This window comes from Heliangelus exortis, chromosome 4, assembly GCF_036169615.1.
Source record: "Heliangelus exortis chromosome 4, bHelExo1.hap1, whole genome shotgun sequence".
NCBI lineage: Eukaryota > Metazoa > Chordata > Aves > Apodiformes > Trochilidae > Heliangelus > Heliangelus exortis.
Genome location: NC_092425.1, coordinates 26,463,127 through 26,484,386, shown reverse-complemented (window position 1 = coordinate 26,484,386; position 21,260 = coordinate 26,463,127). Strand labels below are relative to the sequence as shown.

General features: G+C 43.3%; 1 protein-coding gene across 2 annotated transcripts in view; it reads right to left on the bottom strand.

The window, feature by feature from the left end:
• KDR (kinase insert domain receptor) overlaps positions 1-17,589 on the bottom strand; it is a 32,088-nt gene extending 14,499 nt beyond the window's left edge. Inside the window, exons 1-19 of one of the 2 annotated variants that reach the window (XM_071743519.1) lie at positions 17,327-17,589; positions 16,004-16,094; positions 15,305-15,501; positions 14,029-14,153; positions 13,531-13,699; positions 12,165-12,304; positions 11,808-11,976; positions 10,321-10,432; positions 10,056-10,219; positions 9,056-9,212; positions 7,836-7,956; positions 7,158-7,266; positions 6,036-6,380; positions 4,959-5,105; positions 4,679-4,810; positions 2,918-3,024; positions 2,370-2,505; positions 1,996-2,100; positions 710-823 (exon numbers count right to left, since the gene is read on the bottom strand). In XM_071743519.1, the coding sequence (XP_071599620.1) occupies positions 710-823; positions 1,996-2,100; positions 2,370-2,505; positions 2,918-3,024; positions 4,679-4,810; positions 4,959-5,105; positions 6,036-6,380; positions 7,158-7,266; positions 7,836-7,956; positions 9,056-9,212; positions 10,056-10,219; positions 10,321-10,432; positions 11,808-11,976; positions 12,165-12,304; positions 13,531-13,699; positions 14,029-14,153; positions 15,305-15,501; positions 16,004-16,094; positions 17,327-17,378 (2,692 nt within the window). In that variant the 5' untranslated portion in view covers positions 17,379-17,589. The remainder of the gene's footprint in view (positions 1-709; positions 824-1,995; positions 2,101-2,369; positions 2,506-2,917; positions 3,025-4,678; positions 4,811-4,958; positions 5,106-6,035; positions 6,381-7,157; positions 7,267-7,835; positions 7,957-9,055; positions 9,213-10,055; positions 10,220-10,320; positions 10,433-11,807; positions 11,977-12,164; positions 12,305-13,530; positions 13,700-14,028; positions 14,154-15,304; positions 15,502-16,003; positions 16,095-17,326) is intronic. The other variant, XM_071743518.1, reaches the window with a different exon arrangement.
• Positions 17,590-21,260: the final 3,671 nt, after the last annotated feature.

Below are 21,260 nucleotides of genomic sequence, written 5' to 3'. Positions count from 1 at the left end.
TCATGTAGGCATATGCTACAATGATAAATTTCCATCTTAGGTTCCAGATACTTGCCGTGTCTATTTTACTATGCAATAAACAAGGAAAGAAATATTTATGGTTTAGGTTTCCTTCAAGTACTGCACTTCTGTCATGGAACTTTACAAATTAAATCCTGATCCCAGAGTAAGCCAACAAGTCAGCTTCCCTGAAATATTATTACTGAGTTACTTTACACTGAATTTCTTCCAAATTAATGTGTAGTCCTGGATTTGTTAAACAAAACATCTGTCCCCCATTATAAAGTAAAAATAGGTTCATTCACCCTGAGCAAAGGCTAAAGTGCAATCTACCCCACTAAAAACTCACAGGGGCACCCACAGCCCACCCAAAGCAAGTCACAGCCAGCAACAGCACGGTAGACCAACTTTTTAAGTCTGGCACTAGACTCAAACCCAAAGTCTGTTACACATGGGGTGTCCACTGTAAGAGTGGATCTGAGGTACAGAAAAGCAGTGATAGAGCAACTAAGGATGAAGCTGGATGTAGAACTCAGCTTCTGAGCCCTTATTCCACCTCTGGCCCCATTCATTCTTACATAAATGTCTGTTTTAATAAAGAAGAAAATTTCTTCCATACCTTAATTTTGAAAATCAATTTTCTACGCATCAGAAATGGCAGAAATAGGGCTTCAATTAGCACCTTTCCACCTACTGAGAAGTTACTCACCTCCTGGTTTTGTGCAGGCTCCAAGTAAATTGACAACATTGAGATGATGGCCAATATGAATGAGGATCTTCAGCTCTGACATGAGTGCTCTGTGCTCACTATGTGTTGCACCCTCTGTAAAGGTAAAACAACACAGATTAGGAGCATCACAGACAGAAAGGTTTTCCCCTACTCTGCATTATTTTCCATTATTTTGCCAGCCTTTCTAGGGACTTTTGTTGGTTGGTAGCCTGGATGAGCTTTGCTGCACAACACTGATGAAAGCTAGGCATGACAGTGTTGGTTTTGCTCTGCTTTTAAACATTTTTGAAACTTTGCCAAGGGCTGTAAATCAGAAGAGGGACACAAACAATCCAGATTAGCAGATTTTTTTTTTCCAACAGACCTTTCAAGCAGTTTGTACTCTGACATTTGGCCCTTGCAGCAAAGAAGAGCTAGAAACAGTGTCCCATGGCCTTTGCTGGGGTCCACAGTAAGGGTCCAATGGGTCCATGGACTGGGGGAGACAGGGTCAAAGCCAAATATGCCAGACTATGCAGCCTACAAAAGCCTGAAAACGTGGGACAGAAGGGGCAGAGGATAGAGATGAAGGAGTGGTGAGAGAAGGGTGAAGGAGGCATCTCTCTGCAGGCTGCCTGAGGACAAGGAAGCTGGAGGGACAGGGCTTTCTTATTTTTGTTTTCATTACTGCATGCTCATCCCCTGTAACAGGGTTTGCCTCTGCTTGTGACTGCTCACACTGTGCTGTCAGAAATCCCTCAGCTTTCCCACCCTTCCTCCAGTACAGCACAGGGTGGGATACAGCCTCTGGCTGCTGGCACATCCACTGTGCTGCCCAAGCTACATCCTCCTCAGAAACAGTGTGCCTGGGAACCACAACTTTCCTCTGGCAAATGTGAGGCACTATAATATGATTTGAAGTGAGGAGAAAACTGTTCAAAACTATTACTCATTTTTGGAGCCTGCCTAAGCCACTGTCTGAGACTTGCAGAAAGCTCCCTACCAGGCTGCATAAGGCAAAAATTGTTTGCAGGAGTAAGGTTGTATTCTGAACCTGAGTAGATCTATAAAGCAATGGCTAAGAAACCACAGACACATTGATCCACTTATTGATGAGGTAAAGGTAGGAACTTTCCCTGATCACTGCTTCATGACACCAACTGCTAAGCTAAGCTTGTATGCATCATTGGTGCACACATTTTAATTATTTTCTATCTATTGGTTATAGGACTGGCAATTACCTCTACATTATCTATTTAAAGTGAAGTTTTAGTCATAATTTTTACCTTTAAGCATTTTGACTGCCACAGTTCTGCAGGTAGCAGTTTTGTCGATCCCAAATGCATCTGCTTCTATGACCTGGCCAAAAGCTCCACGCCCAAGAGGTTTACCTTGAAGTGAAAGATGAACAGACTCTGATTTATTTGCCTGGCAGGGTGGGCAAAAGATGCAGAATAAACAACAAATGTAAACTGAATTTATACATTGGAAATCAACAGAGGGCTCATAACAAGGAGAGGACGAATTATATCCTACAAAACCAGGCAGCCCACCAGGTGGTCCTGCATCAGGGCAGCCTCATGGCAAGCCAGGACCCAAAACCCCCTGCCCCCAGGGCTGGGTGCAGTACCCCCAGAGGGCTGGTGCAGTGAGGACACACCTAACTTCAGCCGGTCTCTGGGGAACTCCCACTTGCTGGCATCGTACGGGAGCCGCTCGCAGTGCTCGTCTATGGGGACTTCATCAGGATCCATGATGATTGACAAGTACCCAGTCTTCATGTCCCCCCCGTTGGCCTGGAAAATGGTATTAGTTATAGTTGCACAGATTTTTTGCTGGAGATATGTGAACAAAGTGCCGTTTTCTCGCTTTGTAGTGTTTTACCCATTTCCCATAAATGTTAGGCTACCATTTTCCTACGCCATGTCATTGTTAGTGTGACCATCATTAATTACTTTCACTTTTGTGGGGGTTTTTTTCCTAATAAACAAAACCATCTGAACCATTTTCTCTCTTGCAAAGGCCTGTTCAATTAAAAAAAAATCTCTGTGCCCCCAGTTCCATGCAAGAACCTTAGAGCATGGAGAGAAAAAATGTGTCTGTTGATTTAAGAACAATGGAAAGGAACAACACAAAAGGCCCCAAGTCAGCTCTCATTTGTCATGCAAGACCAGTGCTGATAGGACAGTGGGAGAATTTTTTCATTACCCGCTTAACGGTCCGGAGGATGATTACAAGAAGCAACCAGAAGAACATGGCAATCACTGCAGTGCCAATAAGGATAATGAGCTCCAGATTTGTTTTCTCCTCAGCGCCTGGGAAGAAATAAATGAATATCTGAGTGATAGTTGGAAGTGTATTGGTTTTGTTCATTCATTAAAGAAGAGAATGGAGGTCCTTGTTTTGAAGGTTCATTTAAAAAGTGCAACGTGGAGCAAGGAAAATGAAAACAAACAAAACAAAAAGCTTGGGGTTTTTAGATTGGAATATTTGGCTTAGTTTCATGCTGTTTTACACAGCACCCAATTTCTTAGCATGAGCTTTGTTCCAGGGACAGTTCAGATGAACTTGCTGTACATATGAAAAAAATAAAATTTTATGTTTTAAGACTAGATCATTGGTTTAGAAAACTCAAAATTAATTATTCTTTCTGCAGAAACAAAAAAAACCCAAAACAAAACAAAAAACAACCCTGTCATATAAAGTTCTGTGAGAATGACCCAGAGAACAAGCCCTGTCTTGTCTCTTCACATCCTTCACTTAGGCATGAAAAAACGTGGTTCTACAAGAACACATGAAAACATGATCTTATTTACAACATCCCTTGACCAGTAAAACAGTCTCTGGCAGATACCACTTGAACATCTATTAATGCATTGGAGCAGCTCTCTTCTTCAGCTCCCATTTGCCACATTGTGCTCCCATATTTCCTCCTTTGCACCACACAGATTTTCCTCCTCAGCAGCACACTCCATTGCATGACCCCAAAGAGCTTCACTACAACTTTCCTGGAGGGAAACACTTTGTCCTACACAGATTTCCAACTTTTATGGACATGCTCCCGCCATATTTACCACATCAACTGAAATCCATATTGATGTCAGCTGCAGATAATTTTCACCTGATGTAAACATATTGCCCAGTATATTAATATCCTAATGGGACCTATAAGAATGACAGGATATTGCTTTAATTACCTTAATGGAACAAATCATACAATCACCCTGTTCTATAAGATAGAGATCTGTGAAGGACTGACTACATTTTGCAGATGTAGTAATGTCAAAGGCAAGGAGCTTTTAGTATGAGGTTTCCCATTGCAACTCTTGGTGGAAAGTCCATCATGGTTCCAGATATTCAGGCTGCAGACTAAGCTCTTGTTAGGATGTATTGGTTAGCACTGTGAATTACATTGCAGTGTGCTGTAATAGAACTGGAACAAGTGAGAGATGGGTCTCACAAATTATACTTTAAGAGCTTGGTGGACTAAGGCCCCCTAACCTAAACTGTTACAATCACCAAAATGGGATGGTAACCACAACAGAGTGCACAAAGGCTTCACTCCATTTTTTTCAATGTGACAGCAGTGACTTTGGTTTTAAAAGTTACAACTGCTAAAAACCACCAAGGCAATAGAGATGCCCCAGGATATCTGCAGGTTTAAGTATACAGGTTGTATAGGTTTGCATACAATACAAACTGGCAGAGTTTTCTTTGCAACCACAAGTAAGATAGATTCAGCTTTAGTTGAAAAGCAGCAAACAACACTGTGGAGAAGAAAGTGTCAGTCTCAACAGCTGGGATTATGATGATTATGACAGCACCCAATTTGGTTGTGATAGGAACAGTCAGGACTTCTCACAAATCTCATGGTATATTTTCAGGTTTCTGATAAGGATAGCCAGCAGACTTTCCTTTTACTGATTAATAAAGATTTCATGCACAATCTGAAAAGAAGCCAACACTAACCTTCCACTGAAAAAAAAGCCACTGCTTTTCTGCATCCTAGGACATTGCAGGCAAGGCAGGCATATAGCCCTCCATCTTCTTTCCTCACTCGACGTATGGTTAGTGTTTTGTTTCCATCTTTCAAAACAATACCTGGAAAAAAAATCATGATTCTTACTTCTGCTATGCCACTTTATGTTAAAAATTCAAAATTAAACTTTTCATGGTGAAAATCAGCAGTGAGCCCCATGAAAAAAAACCTTAGGTGACAGAAAATTCATAGCAAAGGAGGAATCCTCACCTGAATCTTCAATGAGGGTTTCATTATTTTTGAACCACATTATATTTGGAGGGGGAATGCCATTTGCTGTGCACGTCACTTCTATAGTTTCACCAATGTTTGTTGTTTGATTTTCCAGATTTCCTACAAGGGTCGGTGCCATGGGCTCTGTTGGTTCAAAAATACAGCAGAATTACTGACTTTTAAAGAAAATGTCCACTTTTGCAGTAACAGCACTTGATGAACTTTACACACTTGTCCCAGTAACAAAGTCTCAAATCCTTTTGTAATACCAACAACCATAGTGTTCATGTTAATATCTTAGTTAAACTTCCACATGACATGAAAAAATTGTAACAGCCAAGAAAATTTTGACAGTATTGATGTAAACTGCTTTAGATTGCAAAATTAGTTGCAAGTTAATTGTAACTGCTCAGGCTGCTGAGGGAAGAGGGAATAAATGAGAAATTGCTTCCCTAACATTTCTATTTCCAGAATCATTGTGAGAAGTCTGACACTGATGGTCCATCAAATGTCATTCAGGATATCCCATGAACATGTAGGTATCTTCCCCAGTCTGCCTCATCAGCCCAGGCATCTAGGTCCCAAAGCAAAGTCATCACTATTTGTGTAAAAAGCTGATTGATTATCAGCTTGCATTGCCTGTGCCTGCATACCAGCCTCACTTCATTACAGTTTTAAATTATAGGCACTACTTGAGAATCAAGAGTCAGTAACACAAAGCAGTAGCATTATTGTTACACACATTCATTGACAGCTGGAACAACAAATGTGTTTTGAAAAGTAAAATAGAGAAGTTATTGAACTAAACACATGTCATTACTTGTACAAGACCTCAACTCATCTTCTTGCTGAGCACTGTGGCTCAGTCGATGTCTCCTCACTGGTACTGTGATACAGAAAGTTCCTGGTGCCTGGACAAGCCCCAGTTCTGCAATAAATGGTCTAAATCTATTTAACAAACCAAGTGCACCATTAAGACAACACGTGCAAGGCTTGAAGATACCAAAAATTGACACTACTGCAGCTATTTTCATGCACAACCCCCCATTTTGGTTTGCAGTAAGAGATCTGTACCTTGAACAGTGAGATGTTTCACCAGGCAGTGCTGGGTTTTAGCCTTTTTGTCCTGGGCAATACAAACATAGTCCCCTCCATCCTGGAGGGAGATGTTACGGAGGATGAGCTCTAAGGTGACGTTTTCACCATTGATATTTGAAACTGTTGCATTCAGCTTCTGGAGAGCATTGAGGTTCTTGCAGACGGGCATGGGCAGCCCTCCAAAGGGAGTCTGTGGAGCATGAGCACTGAGTTTGTACCACGAGAGCTTCTCAAAGGTGAATTTGTCTGCTGTGCATTGCAAGGACACGTTGTCCTTCTCTGTGAGTTGATTCTGAGGCTGGAGGTTTATTTCAAGACCCCCTGCAAGTTAAAAAAACAGAAGAAATTCCTATTAAGTTGCCAACATTAACTTGAAAAAGTCATTTTACAAATACAGCTTTATCCTTATCTTATCCAGTTGTAAATAAGGAAACAAAACACTTTAAAAAATCAATCAATCAATCAATCAATAAATCAGTCATTGTAAATGAAGAAACAAACCCCACAAATATCAATCGTTCATCTAAAGAGTACAGTCTCATTAAAAACAATAAATTTAAAACAGATCAAAAGAAGGTCTGTGTAATGAATACAGTTCCTCCTCCTGTAGAAACTTATAGCAACTTAAGATGATCCTTGACATTACCTTATAGTTCACTTTTAGACTTGGAATAAAATTAAAAAATCAGCATATAAACATGGCAACTGATTTTCAAGAAGACAAACTCTGCCACTGGTTTCAAAAATGTTTGTCTTAGCTTTTACAGTATATCTTTTCTCATTTTGTGACAATACTGTAATTTCCCTGTAGCTTTTTTAAGTGACTGCAAAAGCCCAATACTGCTCTCAGGACAAAAGTGCCCATTTTGCCTGATTTTCACAGGACTGCCGTTCCACTGATGCCATCAGAACTAAGCACTTGGCTGAAGTTAGGAGGTGATTCTAAAGGCTGCCTTATGACACCTTTAGGCTAACCTAAAATCCTAGAGGATTTTATAGAGGACAGGAATCAGACAACAGCATTGAAGCACCTATCACTAGTGAAACAGACAAAAAAAACATTAATTCATGTGGTTGTCCTCTACAAGGTATACTTACTGGTCACATGGAAGGAAATAACTCTCTCACTTGAGCCAGCTCTGTTGGTAGCCATACATCTGTACAAAGCAGATACATTTGCTGATTGAATCACGAGGGTGCTCACAGTCTACAAAAGAAGAATTGAGCAATTTCATAGAGAATCAGTGCTAAGGCACACGTCAGCAAAGTGCTCTGCATCTACCTTCACAACCAAAAATCCCTCCAAAGCACAACCCCATGGCATGGTGGGAACACAGCTCCCTCCTGGTGTTTACATTTTTCTCTTTAAGTATGTAACAATCAGGCAAAATTAAAAAAAGAAAAAATACCCATCCAGAAGGCAGACTTTGGTTTATTTATTAATAAATGTTGCACCCACAACTTCTGCTCTTCAGTCTTCTCCCTGTTGAAGTTAATTGGCAAGACTAACTCACTAAACTTCAGATTGCTAAAAGCACTGAAATCTGAGTAATATATGATCCTCAAGAGAGACTCATATCAGGTCAGTGGCTAAAGTACTTGAAAGTGCATATCCCTGCCTACTGGCTTCAGCAGGAGATGGCATGACTGAGATTGGATCCCCAAGTTTAGTGATAGGTGAAAAAGAGTCTCATTTCTAGTGATATATTCCCAGCTATGTGGACTGCTGAAGAGGGCTCATCATCCCCCAAAAAACAGAAAAGAAAACCTGCTCACCTTTGTTTTCCCAGCAATAGTAACAACTCGGTTCTTAATTTCAACCTGATTCCCTCCCTTTCTTTCTGAGATCACTTTCCATTTCCTGCATGCGTATGGATTGGCTCCTGAGCGAACTTTCCTGAGATATAAGTAGAGACAGATGCATAAGATAAGATCAATATTCACCTTTGAAAGAAGTGGTTTTGTATTCCCTTTATAATATGCAGATATTTATCTATAAATATTTATCTATAAATCAGATGCATCACTGCTTCCCAGTATGCATCTACGAGGGAAAAGTATGTTTCTGGAAATACTTCTATTAAATTGTATCTTATAACATTATGAGACCTTTGTGCTCTGTAAAATAAGGAACCCCCAAGCCTAAAGGTGAATTTCCTAATTAATCTGCCTGTGTCAGTTCAATCAGGATGCTTGGAGGGAAGCAGCTATTCTGGGAACAAACCTCCATTCATAAATGGATGATTCAAGTTAATTTAGTTCAAAGGAAGACAGAGAGACACAGAAATCACTGAACTCCCTACAAGAATTTCTTGAGGACAGTAGCCATTGTGTAGGAAACAACCAGGCACCAAAGGAAGAAACTAGTGGAAATCATTTTAAAAACAACAACAGGAAAGAAGAATGCTTTTTTTTTTTTTTTTTTAACTGGCTTTTTTTTTTTTAAAGGAAATCTGGGCTTATGGCAGGCCCAGATAAGGGAAGCTGCATGAATCTCAGTCAGGCACTCTCTCTATCATTCTCCAACATCAATCAGTGCACTTCCTCTGAGATACACTTTCACACAGATAAAGAGCTCTGTGACACTCAGCACTGGAGAGTAAGAAGGAAAAAAAAAAATCTCAAAGATCCATAATTAGCATAAACAGCAAATTCCCTCTGTTTGGGATGGAGTTTTGGCTCTGCAGCCTGTGGGGAGATCTGGAGTGGGCATAGATATAGCTGTGTCTGAAACCCTGTGCAAGCCAAGATGCTTCTCAAGAAAGCAATGACAGCAACTGGCTCCTCACTGAGGGTGGCCCTTACCTCTGCCCACAACAACAACCTTGGCAGAGCCTGCCTGGAACAATCTACAAGTACAACAATATTTATTCACCAGCCTTTGGGTTTGCATGTGGTAATACACCTGGAGAAGGTGTGCACCCAAAAATACCCCAACCCAACCCTCCCTCAAGAGAAATTTAAGCAGCAGAAGATGGCAAGGGTTTAGCACTCACTGGGGACTGAAAGTACACTCCTCCTCCAGCTGCCAGTGCCAGAGGATGGTGGCAGGTGGTGGGATGGCATAGATGGTGCAGGTGAGTGCCTGTGTTGAGCCGTACTTGTAGGAGTCAACGGATGCCAGGAGCGCGTTCTCACCAATCTGGGGGGGGACTGAAGGAGAGAGCAGCAGGTTACAGGGTTACACCTCCCTCTGACAGCTCCCCGTGAGCACTGTGTGCCTGTGTTAGACACACAGCAACTCATTCACCCCGTGCCCTGCAACAGAGTGCAATAATTAACACCTCCAAGGACACACTGGGAAGAGGTGAACCTGCACAACACCTCAAGGATCAGGTCCTCAATATGCAATGCTTTGGATCTCCTATAAAATTTCTCTTCTTTACCCCCTGGTTTAAAACACACCCCTCAGATTCCCACCACCATGCCCCACCATTACATGCATATTATTTCCCAGCCCTGATCCCACTGTATGTATCTTTGCTGCCCTTTCCAAGACCTGCTGTCTTCAAAGCATGGGGGCTAGCCTGTTTCCTGGGGGGGACTGATAGGGGAAGGAGGAAGAGGAGGAGAAGGAGGAGGAGGAGGTTTGCACAGGGCAGGGCAGAAGAGGAGGGATGGCTTGTGTGAGGCAGGAAGGATGGGTGAGGCAGGAGAGGCCAGGATGGAGCAGGGTGGGGGAGGACTCTGAAAGCACGGCCAGCAAGGAGGGCAGGAAAAGAGCAGGACACAGAGGCAAAGAAATAATATACAGAAACAAAGAAAAAAACCACACTAAGTATCATCACAACAACAACACCAGGGGCCTGCAGCTTCTTGACCAGCACATTCTGGATCCAGGAGAGATGGGCCACCTCTGCCCTTCCAGAGCCAAATTTCAAGGACACCCCTTCCTTCACTTAAATCTTCATAGCTCTGGGATGGATTTAACCCTAAGAGTGGTAATACACCACATCCACATGTGAAAGAAATGTACCTCTTTGATATTACACTTACCATTCACAAGCAGGGTAAATGTATGTCTCCTCTGCATCTTGTTGGTAGGGTTTGTAAGGACAACAGTGTAATTCCCAGCATCTCTTTCAGTGGCTTCAGTGATCACTAATGTGTAGCCAAGTTTAACTGTATGATTTGCATTGATGGCTTTTCCATTTTTATACCTGAAGAAAATATGGAGCACTTTGAATACTTTAGAGATTAAGATTTGATTCTTGATAAAGAATTGTTCATTTTTCCAAACACATTACGTCCTAGTTCTTACCATTTTGCCTCTGGTGGAGGATATCCTTTAAACTGGACAGGAATTTTGACTGTATCACCTAGCTTTGTCTCAACCACATTCTCCATTCTCTCCAGATGAATAAAAGGACTTTCTGGGGGAAAAAAAATTAAACTAAATGACATTTCCACGAGGACAAAAGTGCAAGTGCTTTTCATAACTCTCAACAGGAGAAGAAAAACAGGGGCCAGAGACAGGACATCACTGGTAACACACAGCTGGCTCCAAACTGGGCTCTGGAGACATAGACCCACCATGAAACCCCAGTCCTTTCCCTTGCACAGAGGAACGGACCAGGTTCCCCACCTGAGGAGCTCTGGAAAGCAGAGATGAGGTTCAGTTCTCAGGATGGCATGCCAGACTGAATATATATATATATATATATATATATATATATATATACACACACACACGTGCACATAGACACATATATACTTATCATAAACCAGACTTGGTCTACACATTCCAGAATATAACAGTATTGAAAACTTCAATGTGAAAAGGTTAGATACTTTCAGGCTCTTCCCAAGAATGTATTTGAACTGTTGCAGTCACAGAATATCTGTAAATTATTTATATTACTTGTTATAAATTAAAAACTTGAATTCTGACTAAGACAGCAATTAGCCTTTTGACTAAGATTAAAATGTTATGGATGAATACCTAGTACACTCACTACAGCACATGGTGTTGTTTTGGCTCCTGAAGAGAAAAAGAAAGAGCCCAGGAGAAAATTGAGTCTGTCTTGAATCACTGCTCCACATAGTAAGTTTGAACATTAAAAAAACCCAAACCAGTAATATTCTGCACCCCTGAAATCAAACCTCAGAAAAACAAGTCTCCTTCAAAATATAAACCCTTTTCTCTGACTCGGTGATTAAAAAATGAGCTGTTCTTATTCTTCTAGAAGTAAGCCAGTGGTGCTACTGGGGCTGTGCCCAAGAGGAGCTTGAGAAAAGGCCGTAGGATGTGGCCTCGTTCTTGTTTATGCACTTAGCCAGCGTTGTTTCCTCTGCATCATTTCCGTACAACCAATTTGATTCATCTGTTCATAATGTAAAAGCTGAAAGTGTTGTTTTCCAAGCTTCATTCATGCCGACCCAGGCTCTTGTCCTGCAGAGCCAAAGTTCCCCTGGAGTGGGAACATGCAACCCTTATACAGTCATCCACACAAGTTCAGCTTTACAGGACCTCAAGGAGGTCAGCAGAGAAAAGGACCAGAGGCTTACTTTGGTTTATTTTACTGCCATTTTCCTATGGGATTCTACAGCTTTCAGCAACACTTTAAAATCTCAGCATTAGCAAAGCTTGTGGTATAAAGACCATCCTGTAGTGGGTATGAGAGAAATACCATAGCTGAAGCTTAGTTCATTCCTGTCACTTGATTCATCACTCAGATGCCTTCTGCATCCCAGTAAACAATGCCAAACCTGAAGCAACAAACGAAACTGAAGTGGAAGATTCCATACCATGGATAATGAAGTAACTGCTGTTTTTCATGTTCATACGACCACTGGATGCTGCACAAGTATATCGACCTTTGTCACCTAGGGACACACTCTCGATAGTAAGAGTGCTCACAAACTTCTTTACTTCTCCTGCAGTGGTTTTCAAATCCCTTATGGTGGCACGTTTTTCCTGTAAAAGACAGAGCAGTTTGGGAATTTTACTGTTATTCCTCCTGTCACTCTTTGCACATCTCTATATACTAGCAATTTATTTGTGCATCATCATCTGTTTTGTCAATATTATAAAGAGAGGAATGACATTATACTGAAATCAAGTTTTGTTGTGACATTGACACCTTTAAGTCATCACAGATTTACCTTGATGGAAGGGTAGTCCCATTTAAAATCAATCCCTACATTCAGCTCTGTCCTTACAGTACAATTGAGAACAAGCTTTTCTCCCACTGCCAGCTCCACCTGGTAGTGTGGGTTCATTGTCAGGTCATAGATTCGGTATCCTAGAGGAAGAAAACATCACACAGAAAACATGGGGGTAAGAAAAGGTTTCTTTAGAGCACTCAGCGCCAAATTTCCCAGCTGAAATCACCATAATTCCCACTGAAACCCCAGCTACAAGGCTGATGCCACAGTGTAGAGTAAGGACAGGCATTCAAGGGAGCCTGGAGGGAAGGGATGTGCCTGCCCTGAGCTTTTACCGTCTGAGAACTTTGCCAGGGAGTGGTGCAGCAGGGTGTAAGCACCTGATCAGAGCTCCCCCAGCGGTGGGAGCAGGCGGGAGACACTGATCCACAGTTCCTCTGCCTTAAGATACCTTCTTCTGACCTGAAACTATGGGAGACCTATCCCCTTTCCCAGAAGTATGCAGGAGTTTTACAAAGAATGGCATTGGCAAAATAATCCAAAGTTTACTTTTCAAAATAAAATATTTTAAAATATTCCAAATCAGAATATTCTATAATGCAAAAAATTATGCAGAAATTTTGAATTTGCTTCAAATCAGAGTGAGCACTCATGAATATGGTGGAGAAGAAATAAGAGCCTGCTGCACAGAGTAAAAGGTGGAGGGCTGCTGTGACATCCTGGCAAGCAATGCAAGGCTGCCTTGGTGCCAGCCAGTCACTTGAGGTGGTCAGTGTCCTCAGCCAAAACAGAAAGAGTTGTAAATTCAGGCTTGAGCCTCCCCAGAATCATCGTATTACTTCTGGTTTTTGATGAACAACTGACAAAATATTCCAGGAGAGCATAAAGCCCTGTAAGACTCAGGACACAGGTCTGAAGGAGACAAGAAACCCAGCTCCCAGTGCAACCTGGTAGCACAGGGAACTCCCCCATTCCCTTGGTACCCCCTCAGAGGAATTCCTTTCCATCTGCTGCTATTGGATGCCTGTCTCTAGTTTCCTTCAACTATGACTTGGATCCCGGATAAGCGAATGAAGTACAGCAGAGAGTGACTTTAGGAAAAAGGCTTGCATTGTCAGGAAAAAAAAATCCCTGGCATCTATGTAAAACACTAAAAATAGAAGCACTTAACCCAGTGATCAACCAGAAAGAACACAATACGTTGCATTTAGAAGAAAAGTAATATATATCACAACATCCATTTTGCATTAGCTGCATTGTCAGTATTGAATAACCTAGAGTCCAAACCAAATGTAATGGGTTCAGTATGTTGTAGCAAGCAAAGTAACATTGGCTGTAGAGAAAAAAAAAATCTTTGGCTTACCTACAACTGCAACTATGTATATCATAGACTGGTAGCTTTCATTATCTATTTTAGCTTCACAGAAGACCATGCCCGCATAGTTGATTAAATGACTGGGTATAGTGAAGCCTTTTTTATTATTCCATGAAATTGATTTGCCATCAGGAACAAATATCTTTTCTGGATATTTCTGTTTGAAATGTAGATAAAACACACAGTCAGTTTTCAAAAATCAAATAGCCCTGAATTTTGAAGTCTAGCATTTTCCATAGCCACAGGGTCCCCATTTTACCATCCTAGCTCAGGCAATCTCCCTTCCATAGGCAATCCCTCCACACTTTGAGAGTGTGGGATTACAGATGAGTACAGTTACAGCACTCACTTTGTAATCACAGGCTGTAAAATTCCCAGGGATGGGAAGAAGTTTTTAAGAAATGCCTTTATACTTCAAGCAATGTATTTCTGTCTGTCATGGTGACTTCAACAAACTCTTAAAATAATAATGGGCTTTTTCCTTACCGCATGCAGAGATACATTGAGATTTGACACAGTTCCAAGGCACGGCACTACCACAGTTTTATTCTTAGTGATGTACACAATGCCAAGCTGATCACTAACTGAAGTCACGAATGGAGATCTGTAATCTAGAAGAATAATCAAGTGGTAAATGGATGACATTTGTCATGTGATTATGGAGGAAACGTCTCCAGTTTTGTTCTTTCCATGACTATTACTCCTCAGATCAGTTTTATACACTTCTGTGTGGTAAAACACTTAAACAATAAGACTTAATAGGTAGCACATATTTTGACAGACCACCCCCACATATCTTTACAATATCCTTATTCTCCAAACAGTTAGCAGCAGCAATACACACTTTGGAAAATAGCTTCCTGCCACTGCAGTATTTGTGCTGACAAAAATCTGATTTACCCTGCTGTGACTTTCCTTGCTTAAGTATGTCAGGAAATACCAGTTAAAAGTAGTGACATGCTACATTGGCTCCCTCAAAGGCAGCATCCTTTCCAAAGTCAGACCGAAAAAAAAAGCAAGTTCATGATCTTATAAAACAAGCCAACCCACGTACATAATAACATCTCGTTTTTTAACACAGTTACTATAAGTTAAAAATAAAAAGGAAACAGGGAGCATAAGAAAACAAGTATGAAGCCATCAGTGCAAAAAGGCAAGATGCTTCAATGAATTCACTTACTTAATCTGAACATGTAACTGGAGGCTTTGCAGTGTCTGTGATGCCCAGCTGCATTGCTACAAACACAACTGACCACTTGAGTTTGAAAACTTAGGCCTGAATAGATTTTACCATCACAGTCAGCAAATGTAGTGAAGTTCATGTTTTGAAGTTGGGGTATTATTTAATGGTATCCACTAGTACAAATTGTATAAGGGATTGGATCTCTCATTTCTACTAATTATACGATCTTTGTAACCTTTCCTCCTATGAAACTCCTGCTGAGGTCAGTAAGAGCTCTGCGTTCATGAAGACAGACTCAGAGCACAGCAGAAATATGCATGCTAAGTTCTGCAGACCAAGTACTGCATATGGCAGGTCAGCTCACAAATACAGGTACAAAGGCTTTTCCATCAATGGCATCTAGAATACTCACATGTAATTACTCAACTTTAAATCAAGAAAAATAACAGTTTCACCCAATCAAAAATTTTAGGACTAATAAATTTTAATGTCAAAACTATTTCAAGATACTTGATTTCTCCTTTTTCTCTTGAGGCTAGGAGAAGAGCCACCTAAGAGCTGTGTAAGCAAAACACTTACCTTGAACATAGACATATATGGTTGTAGCTGCCTGGCTGTCCCTGTAAAGGCACCTGTAGTCCCCTGTATCGTTACCAATGACTTTGAGAAGAGTAAGTGTCTTGCAGTAGGGGCCATCGCTGCAGTCAGTCACAGAAATACGCTTCTCAGCACTGCTCTGGTTGCTCGGCCAGGACCACTCCACTGGTCTCTGACCACTAGGAAAGCAAACATTAGAGGAGTGTGAGCATGTGATGAGCACAGTTACTGATGCCAAAGGGCAGAACCCCGTGCCCGCTAATCCATACAGCTATGGAGAGGAACAAGCTTCATCTAATCACACAGAGCATCAAACCACAGAGGAAAAAAGAATGTAAATCGACCAGTTGTCAAGATCTACAAAGAATGTACTTGAGATTTACGTTCTGATGAGTCTAAGTCACACAGCATCCAAATGGGAGGATCAAGAGCCCACCAGCAGGCTCCACAAGGACACAGCTGACCCTTTGTCCTCCCACATGCCATGCAGTCCCCAAATCTCCCTTCTCCACTCCTTTAAGAATGTTTCTACGGTATGTTAGGGAAAAACGAGGTAGAGGCACAAAGGGAGTGAGGAGAAGCAGGAGCAATTATGGGAGACTGAATCACTTGTAAATCTGTACAAAAACTCACTACATCAATTTCTCCCACTGAAATTATACTGGACATATTTGCCCTTACCTGCAAGTAATATTTAGAGTGTCATTTGCAGTTATTGTGAGGACATCTTTTTGGATGCTAAGGGTTGGCTGATCCAGAGAAATAAATAAACCTGTGAAAACATGTACAAAACCCCTCAGATCAACCCAGTAAACAAAGTAAATGCCACTCAATCAGAAAAGCATTACATACAGGAATACGCAGCATGTGTTAAGCGGACACTGTCACATCACGCACTTAGCAGTGAAGGGTAAATAATGACTTTTCACACATCCCAGAAAGTTCAAAAACTCTGTCATAACAGGAAGCAAAGGCAGATGGTCAGGAGCTAGCTGCAGAGCACTACAATTCAGCCAGCCAGGGTGGAGTTCCTGTTTTCTTGCATTGCCAACTTCAAGGTCTAACAAGAGGATGTGGGACATTGAAACAAAGTGAACTTCCATCTGGTGATCTCACTCCCTGGGGAAAGGGATTACCAACTTTTATTATAATAAATAAATAAATTATAATAAAATAAATGTAATATACTTATGTTCTTGGAGATTGCTGATCGACAAATTATGTGATGAAAGTATTTTACAGTTTGTCATAAATTCATCTTATCCCATGATTTTCCTCCTGAACATTTAGACAAAAATCTTTTACTACCAGACTTCATACTTTCATTGCACCTATCCCAAGCCACCCACGCTGTTGAGGGCTGCAACCTGTGTGCCCGTGCTCACTCTTAGGTAACAGCACAGCTTGTGCAACATTTGCGAGTACCAAAGGGAGAGATTTCCAGTGCGCCCTGACTGCTCCCATCACTGGCAGGAATCCCGCCTCACCGGGCTGAGCCAGCAGACCCCGACCGGGAGAGCTCAGCCAGATAGGACAGGCAATAAAATGCGGGGCCAGACCGGGACCTTCCCTACTTCCCTAGTATTTCCCCACGCTTTAATCACTGGCATCCCGAGCAGGTTCTTCGCTGATGACGGGTTTCCCGCAGTTGGCTCCAGGGACATTTTGCTCTCGGAAACGACGGCTGATGCTGGAGCCAAGCGAGCAGGGACACTATGCCATGGCAGGCTGCCCTCTCTGACGGGCCACAGAGGAGAGGGAAGGAGGATGAGGGAAGAGAGGAAAGGAGAGGAGAACAAGTCCCTAGGTCTCGACTCCCCGTGCCACCCCGGGGCTCGCACTGCCTTACCCGCTCAACCAGCCCTGAAAACCCCAAAGGGAACCCTATCCCGCGTCCTTCCCGCACCCGTCCATCCACGCGCACCCTCTCCTCGGGGTCCCCTGAGGCTGCCGAACCCCGGCGGCTCCCCGATGGGCCGGACCCTGGGCTCCCCGAAGGCTTACCGGGAGCCAGGCACAGCAGGACCGCCAGCAGCCGCGTCGCGCCGAACTCCATCCCGCAGCCGCCGGGCACTGCGGGCGCGAAGAGAACCCTCTGCCCGACGGCGCCGTCGAGCCGCGCCGAGCCCAGTCGTGCGGTGCGGTGCCGTGTTGTGCTGAGCTGAGCTGAGCTGAGCTGAGCTGAGCTGAGCCGAGCCGAGCCGAGCCGAGCCGACCCGAACCGAGCCGCGCCGCACGGCGGGGATACGGGACCCCGACGAGCAGCACCGCCCCACTTGTGCCCGGGGGCAGGGCTTGTTGCAGTGTCCCCGCCCATCCCTCGGCGGCTCCGCCCCAGGGACCCGCTGGGGAGCCCACCGGGATGCGCTGGTTTGGAGGGGAACACCGGGAACTCCCCCCTCTGCCCGCGGCAGGAAGACCTGTGGCTGTGCGGCCACCAGCACTGATGTTCAACAACACCCAGCGCTTCGTCACGCACGTTTGGGCTTTCTTAAGATTGCCTCAACAGAAATGACCCCAAAGACCAACGCTGTGGGGCATACGCAGTGAGGTGCAGCCACCTTACCCCTGGCAGCTACTTCGTCAAACTGGGTTTGAGGTGTCCGGAGGCATCGGTGCTGAGTTCACAACGTGGGAGTCCCCCAAATCATGCAGTGTGTGCCACCAGCTTAACTGGCCACATCCCAGCCAACCAGGCTCCACGGCTGCCTGCAAGATGCACCCTTCCTACCCCCACCATCCCCATCCCACTCTCTGCATTATGCTTCTCGGTGGCATTCATCATTCCCTTCTCACACCAAAGATTTGATTTTGTCCAGAAAGTGAAGCCCCAACTAGTAATGTACCTTTTAATACAAGTTATTAACCAATGATTGTTGAAAGAGGAGCTCATGAGATAGTCCTGCCAGGAAAATAAACACATGGTTCTTCATTGGTCTTATCCATACACATGACCATAAAGCCTCTGGGGGAAATAAATACATCTGCATAGATAGATACATAGATAAATAGGTAGATAATCAGGCAGGTAGAAGCACACAGCTCTTTACATAACTACACATGCATATGCATGCATGTACTTGTACACACTACTTTTTGCTCTTTCCCTGTAGATCTGCATGCGAGCTTATCCATAAATGACTAAGTTAATGAAGCAGTGATTTTATTTTGCATGCTATGCAATTCCAGTTGTTTTACTGTACTGGGGGATGAGTGTAATTTCCTTTGAAATTACACCCTTGTTGCTCACAGAAAGATACAGGGAGTGGGAGAAGCCAACTTTCTGAACTGATTTTTCCCAGTGATCCAGTAAAACCCACAGAAAATCAAAGAAGACTCATGTGCTTCAAGAGGCATCAAGTCGGCACCATGCAAATAAAATGTGTTCCTGCTATTCTTATGAGCACTTAAGTCAGAAAATTGTTTGGTTTTTCTCTTAAAAAAAAAAAAAAACAAAACTCATTATTATCCCCCTTTCCATTATACTGCAGATCAGGTCACTGGTATTTCTGAGTTTTGGAACTCTGTCAGTGATTATTAAACAACTGGCCCTTGGCAAGACTAGGCTGCACATAGGATTTACATAGTCATGATAAAAAAATAGTGAAAACCAAGGCTACCTACTGCTAAAGAGCCAGCTTTGATGTAATTTTAATTGTGGTGATGCTGCTTTTTTGGGGGTTTATGACAAACAGATTTTTAGAGGGGATGGTTGACCTGTGAGAACTGTTTGCCTCCAAAACACTTAGGTAGTTAACAAAGCAAATTATATTGTAGAGGTTAGTTTTAAAATGTTCATATAAAAGTATTACAGGACCCATAGAACACAGAAGGATCATTTGTAGCTCAGTTTACTGACCTGAGCTTCCAAAAATGCAATCTGTAGAAAATGCGCTACTATATTAATTTTAATGAGTGGCTTTTCTGAAATTTAGTCAGATGATAGGCAACTCGAGTTTCCTGCAATTTCATTTATACTGTGTGTACATGCACAGTCATTGCTACTAAGGCAGTGGCTTGGAAGGGGGAAGTTTGTTTCATTGTTGAAAATTATGTTGGTGCCTGAGCTTTATGGGAACAAATACCCACTGTTTGCCCTAAGCATATCTGAGCAAAGATGGATGAATGTTAGCCCTCCCGGGGACCTTTGGTGCTTGACATGTCCCCTGCCTCCCTCTCCCCTGCAGTGTCCTGAGGAAGGGAAGGAAGGGGGATGACCCCTCTAACACACAAACCTGGCTGGTCAGTGCAAATGCCAACCTGAGGGGACAGCAACGAGGAGCCTGCATGCTGTGAAGGTTGGGCATCCACAGGGGAGTGCCCATTTCAAAAGCACAAAGTGTGTTTCTCTCCCTGAGTGATGTCCCTGAGATCTCAGCTTTGCACTGTGCTTCTTAAATGGGACACAATCCTTCAGTGCTTTGCCTGGCTGTCAGTATCATCTTCCTGACTACAGTAATGCTGCAGAAACTGGTGCTTCGCTGTACAAACTGCCGTGCCCATGTGTGCAGACTAGAAGATAACTTCTTTATGCTCCAGATGCTTGAATGGAGCCCTGACCCTGTCAACACTAAGACACAAGAATAACTTTATTCCTGTGAGTTATTATATAGCTCTGGGGCTTTTCTTCTGAATTAAATTACAAATCTATGAGGAGTCTGTGGAACTAGTCCTCTAGTAAGATCAAGTGAAAACTAAAGTCAAGAGTCACTGGAAATGGTGGGTGCCTGGGGAAAAGGAGAGCTAGAAAACATGTGAAGTGACTTCACTAACACAGGGTGTGTGTTGCCATATGTGCTTTGCTACAGTGACTTTTCTCTTTTGAGCCTTGATTTGGCATTCTCCAGGGGGTTATCACCGGAAGATGCCTTGGAGAACCTCTGAGAGAAAAATTTACCAAAGCACAGAAGAAAGACAATCACCTAAAGTCCAAGTGGAAGATTCATCTAAATGTGCTGGTACCATGATAGCTATGGGACAACAGATGTCTGGTTACAAAACTAAAACCCCAGTGATGGAAATGATGGCAGTGTTTCATCAGATCAGTTCCCTGCTTGCAGAGCATCTTCCAGATCCCCTCGGAGGGCAGCTCTTATCCTTAAATCCATGTGTTTCCATCCCCACAGGCTATTTTCTTCCTTCCCTGAAGCCTCTTTCTGCACTGCAGTTCCCATGAGGGGAAAACTTTGTCCGTGGATGGCCCCTGGGAACGCTCTGAGGGGACACGAAGCCTCGGCTTCACCAAACAGAGCCAACAAGCTTTTGTTTATGCATCTGCTCCTCTGGTCGCCAAAAGCTCATTAAAAACAAGACACAAAGAAGCAGCAGAGGAACCGGACAACCCCCCCTCCCTTCTCCTCCCCGACCTGTCACGACTCCCCGGGCTCGCCGGCTCCATCAGCGCCTGCCGGGCAGCCGGGCTGAGGAGTGCAGCCAGAGCCACTGCAGCCACAGGAGCAGCCAGGCCGCCTTTTGTTTGCTTAATTATTCAAATAACAGCCTGGAGGGAGATAAGGGCTGGCACTGGGAACACTGATTCTCTGCTTCCGTGCTCGTGTAGCTCAATAAGTTTGCGAAGTTGTCAACGTCCCATGCAGAACACATCTGGGATGTGGTAGCCAGCAGCCAGACTGGCTGGTGTCACACCTGGTGCCACAGCTGGGGCTTCAAGTGCCTCAGCAGCTCATGCAGGGGTGGAGGCAGGTTGTGGCTGTGGGTAGTAGCTCTCAGTGGAAGCTAAGAAACTAACAGAGTGGCTTGAAGGATCTGGCTTAACACAGTTTGTTCACTGTTGTATTAATACACAATCAGCCTAGCATGGAATCATAGAAACTTATCGCAAAATCCCAGAATGGTTTGGGTTGGAATGGACCTTAAAGATCATCTAGTCCCAACCCCCTGCCATGGGCAGGAACACTTCCCACTAGACCAGTTTGGT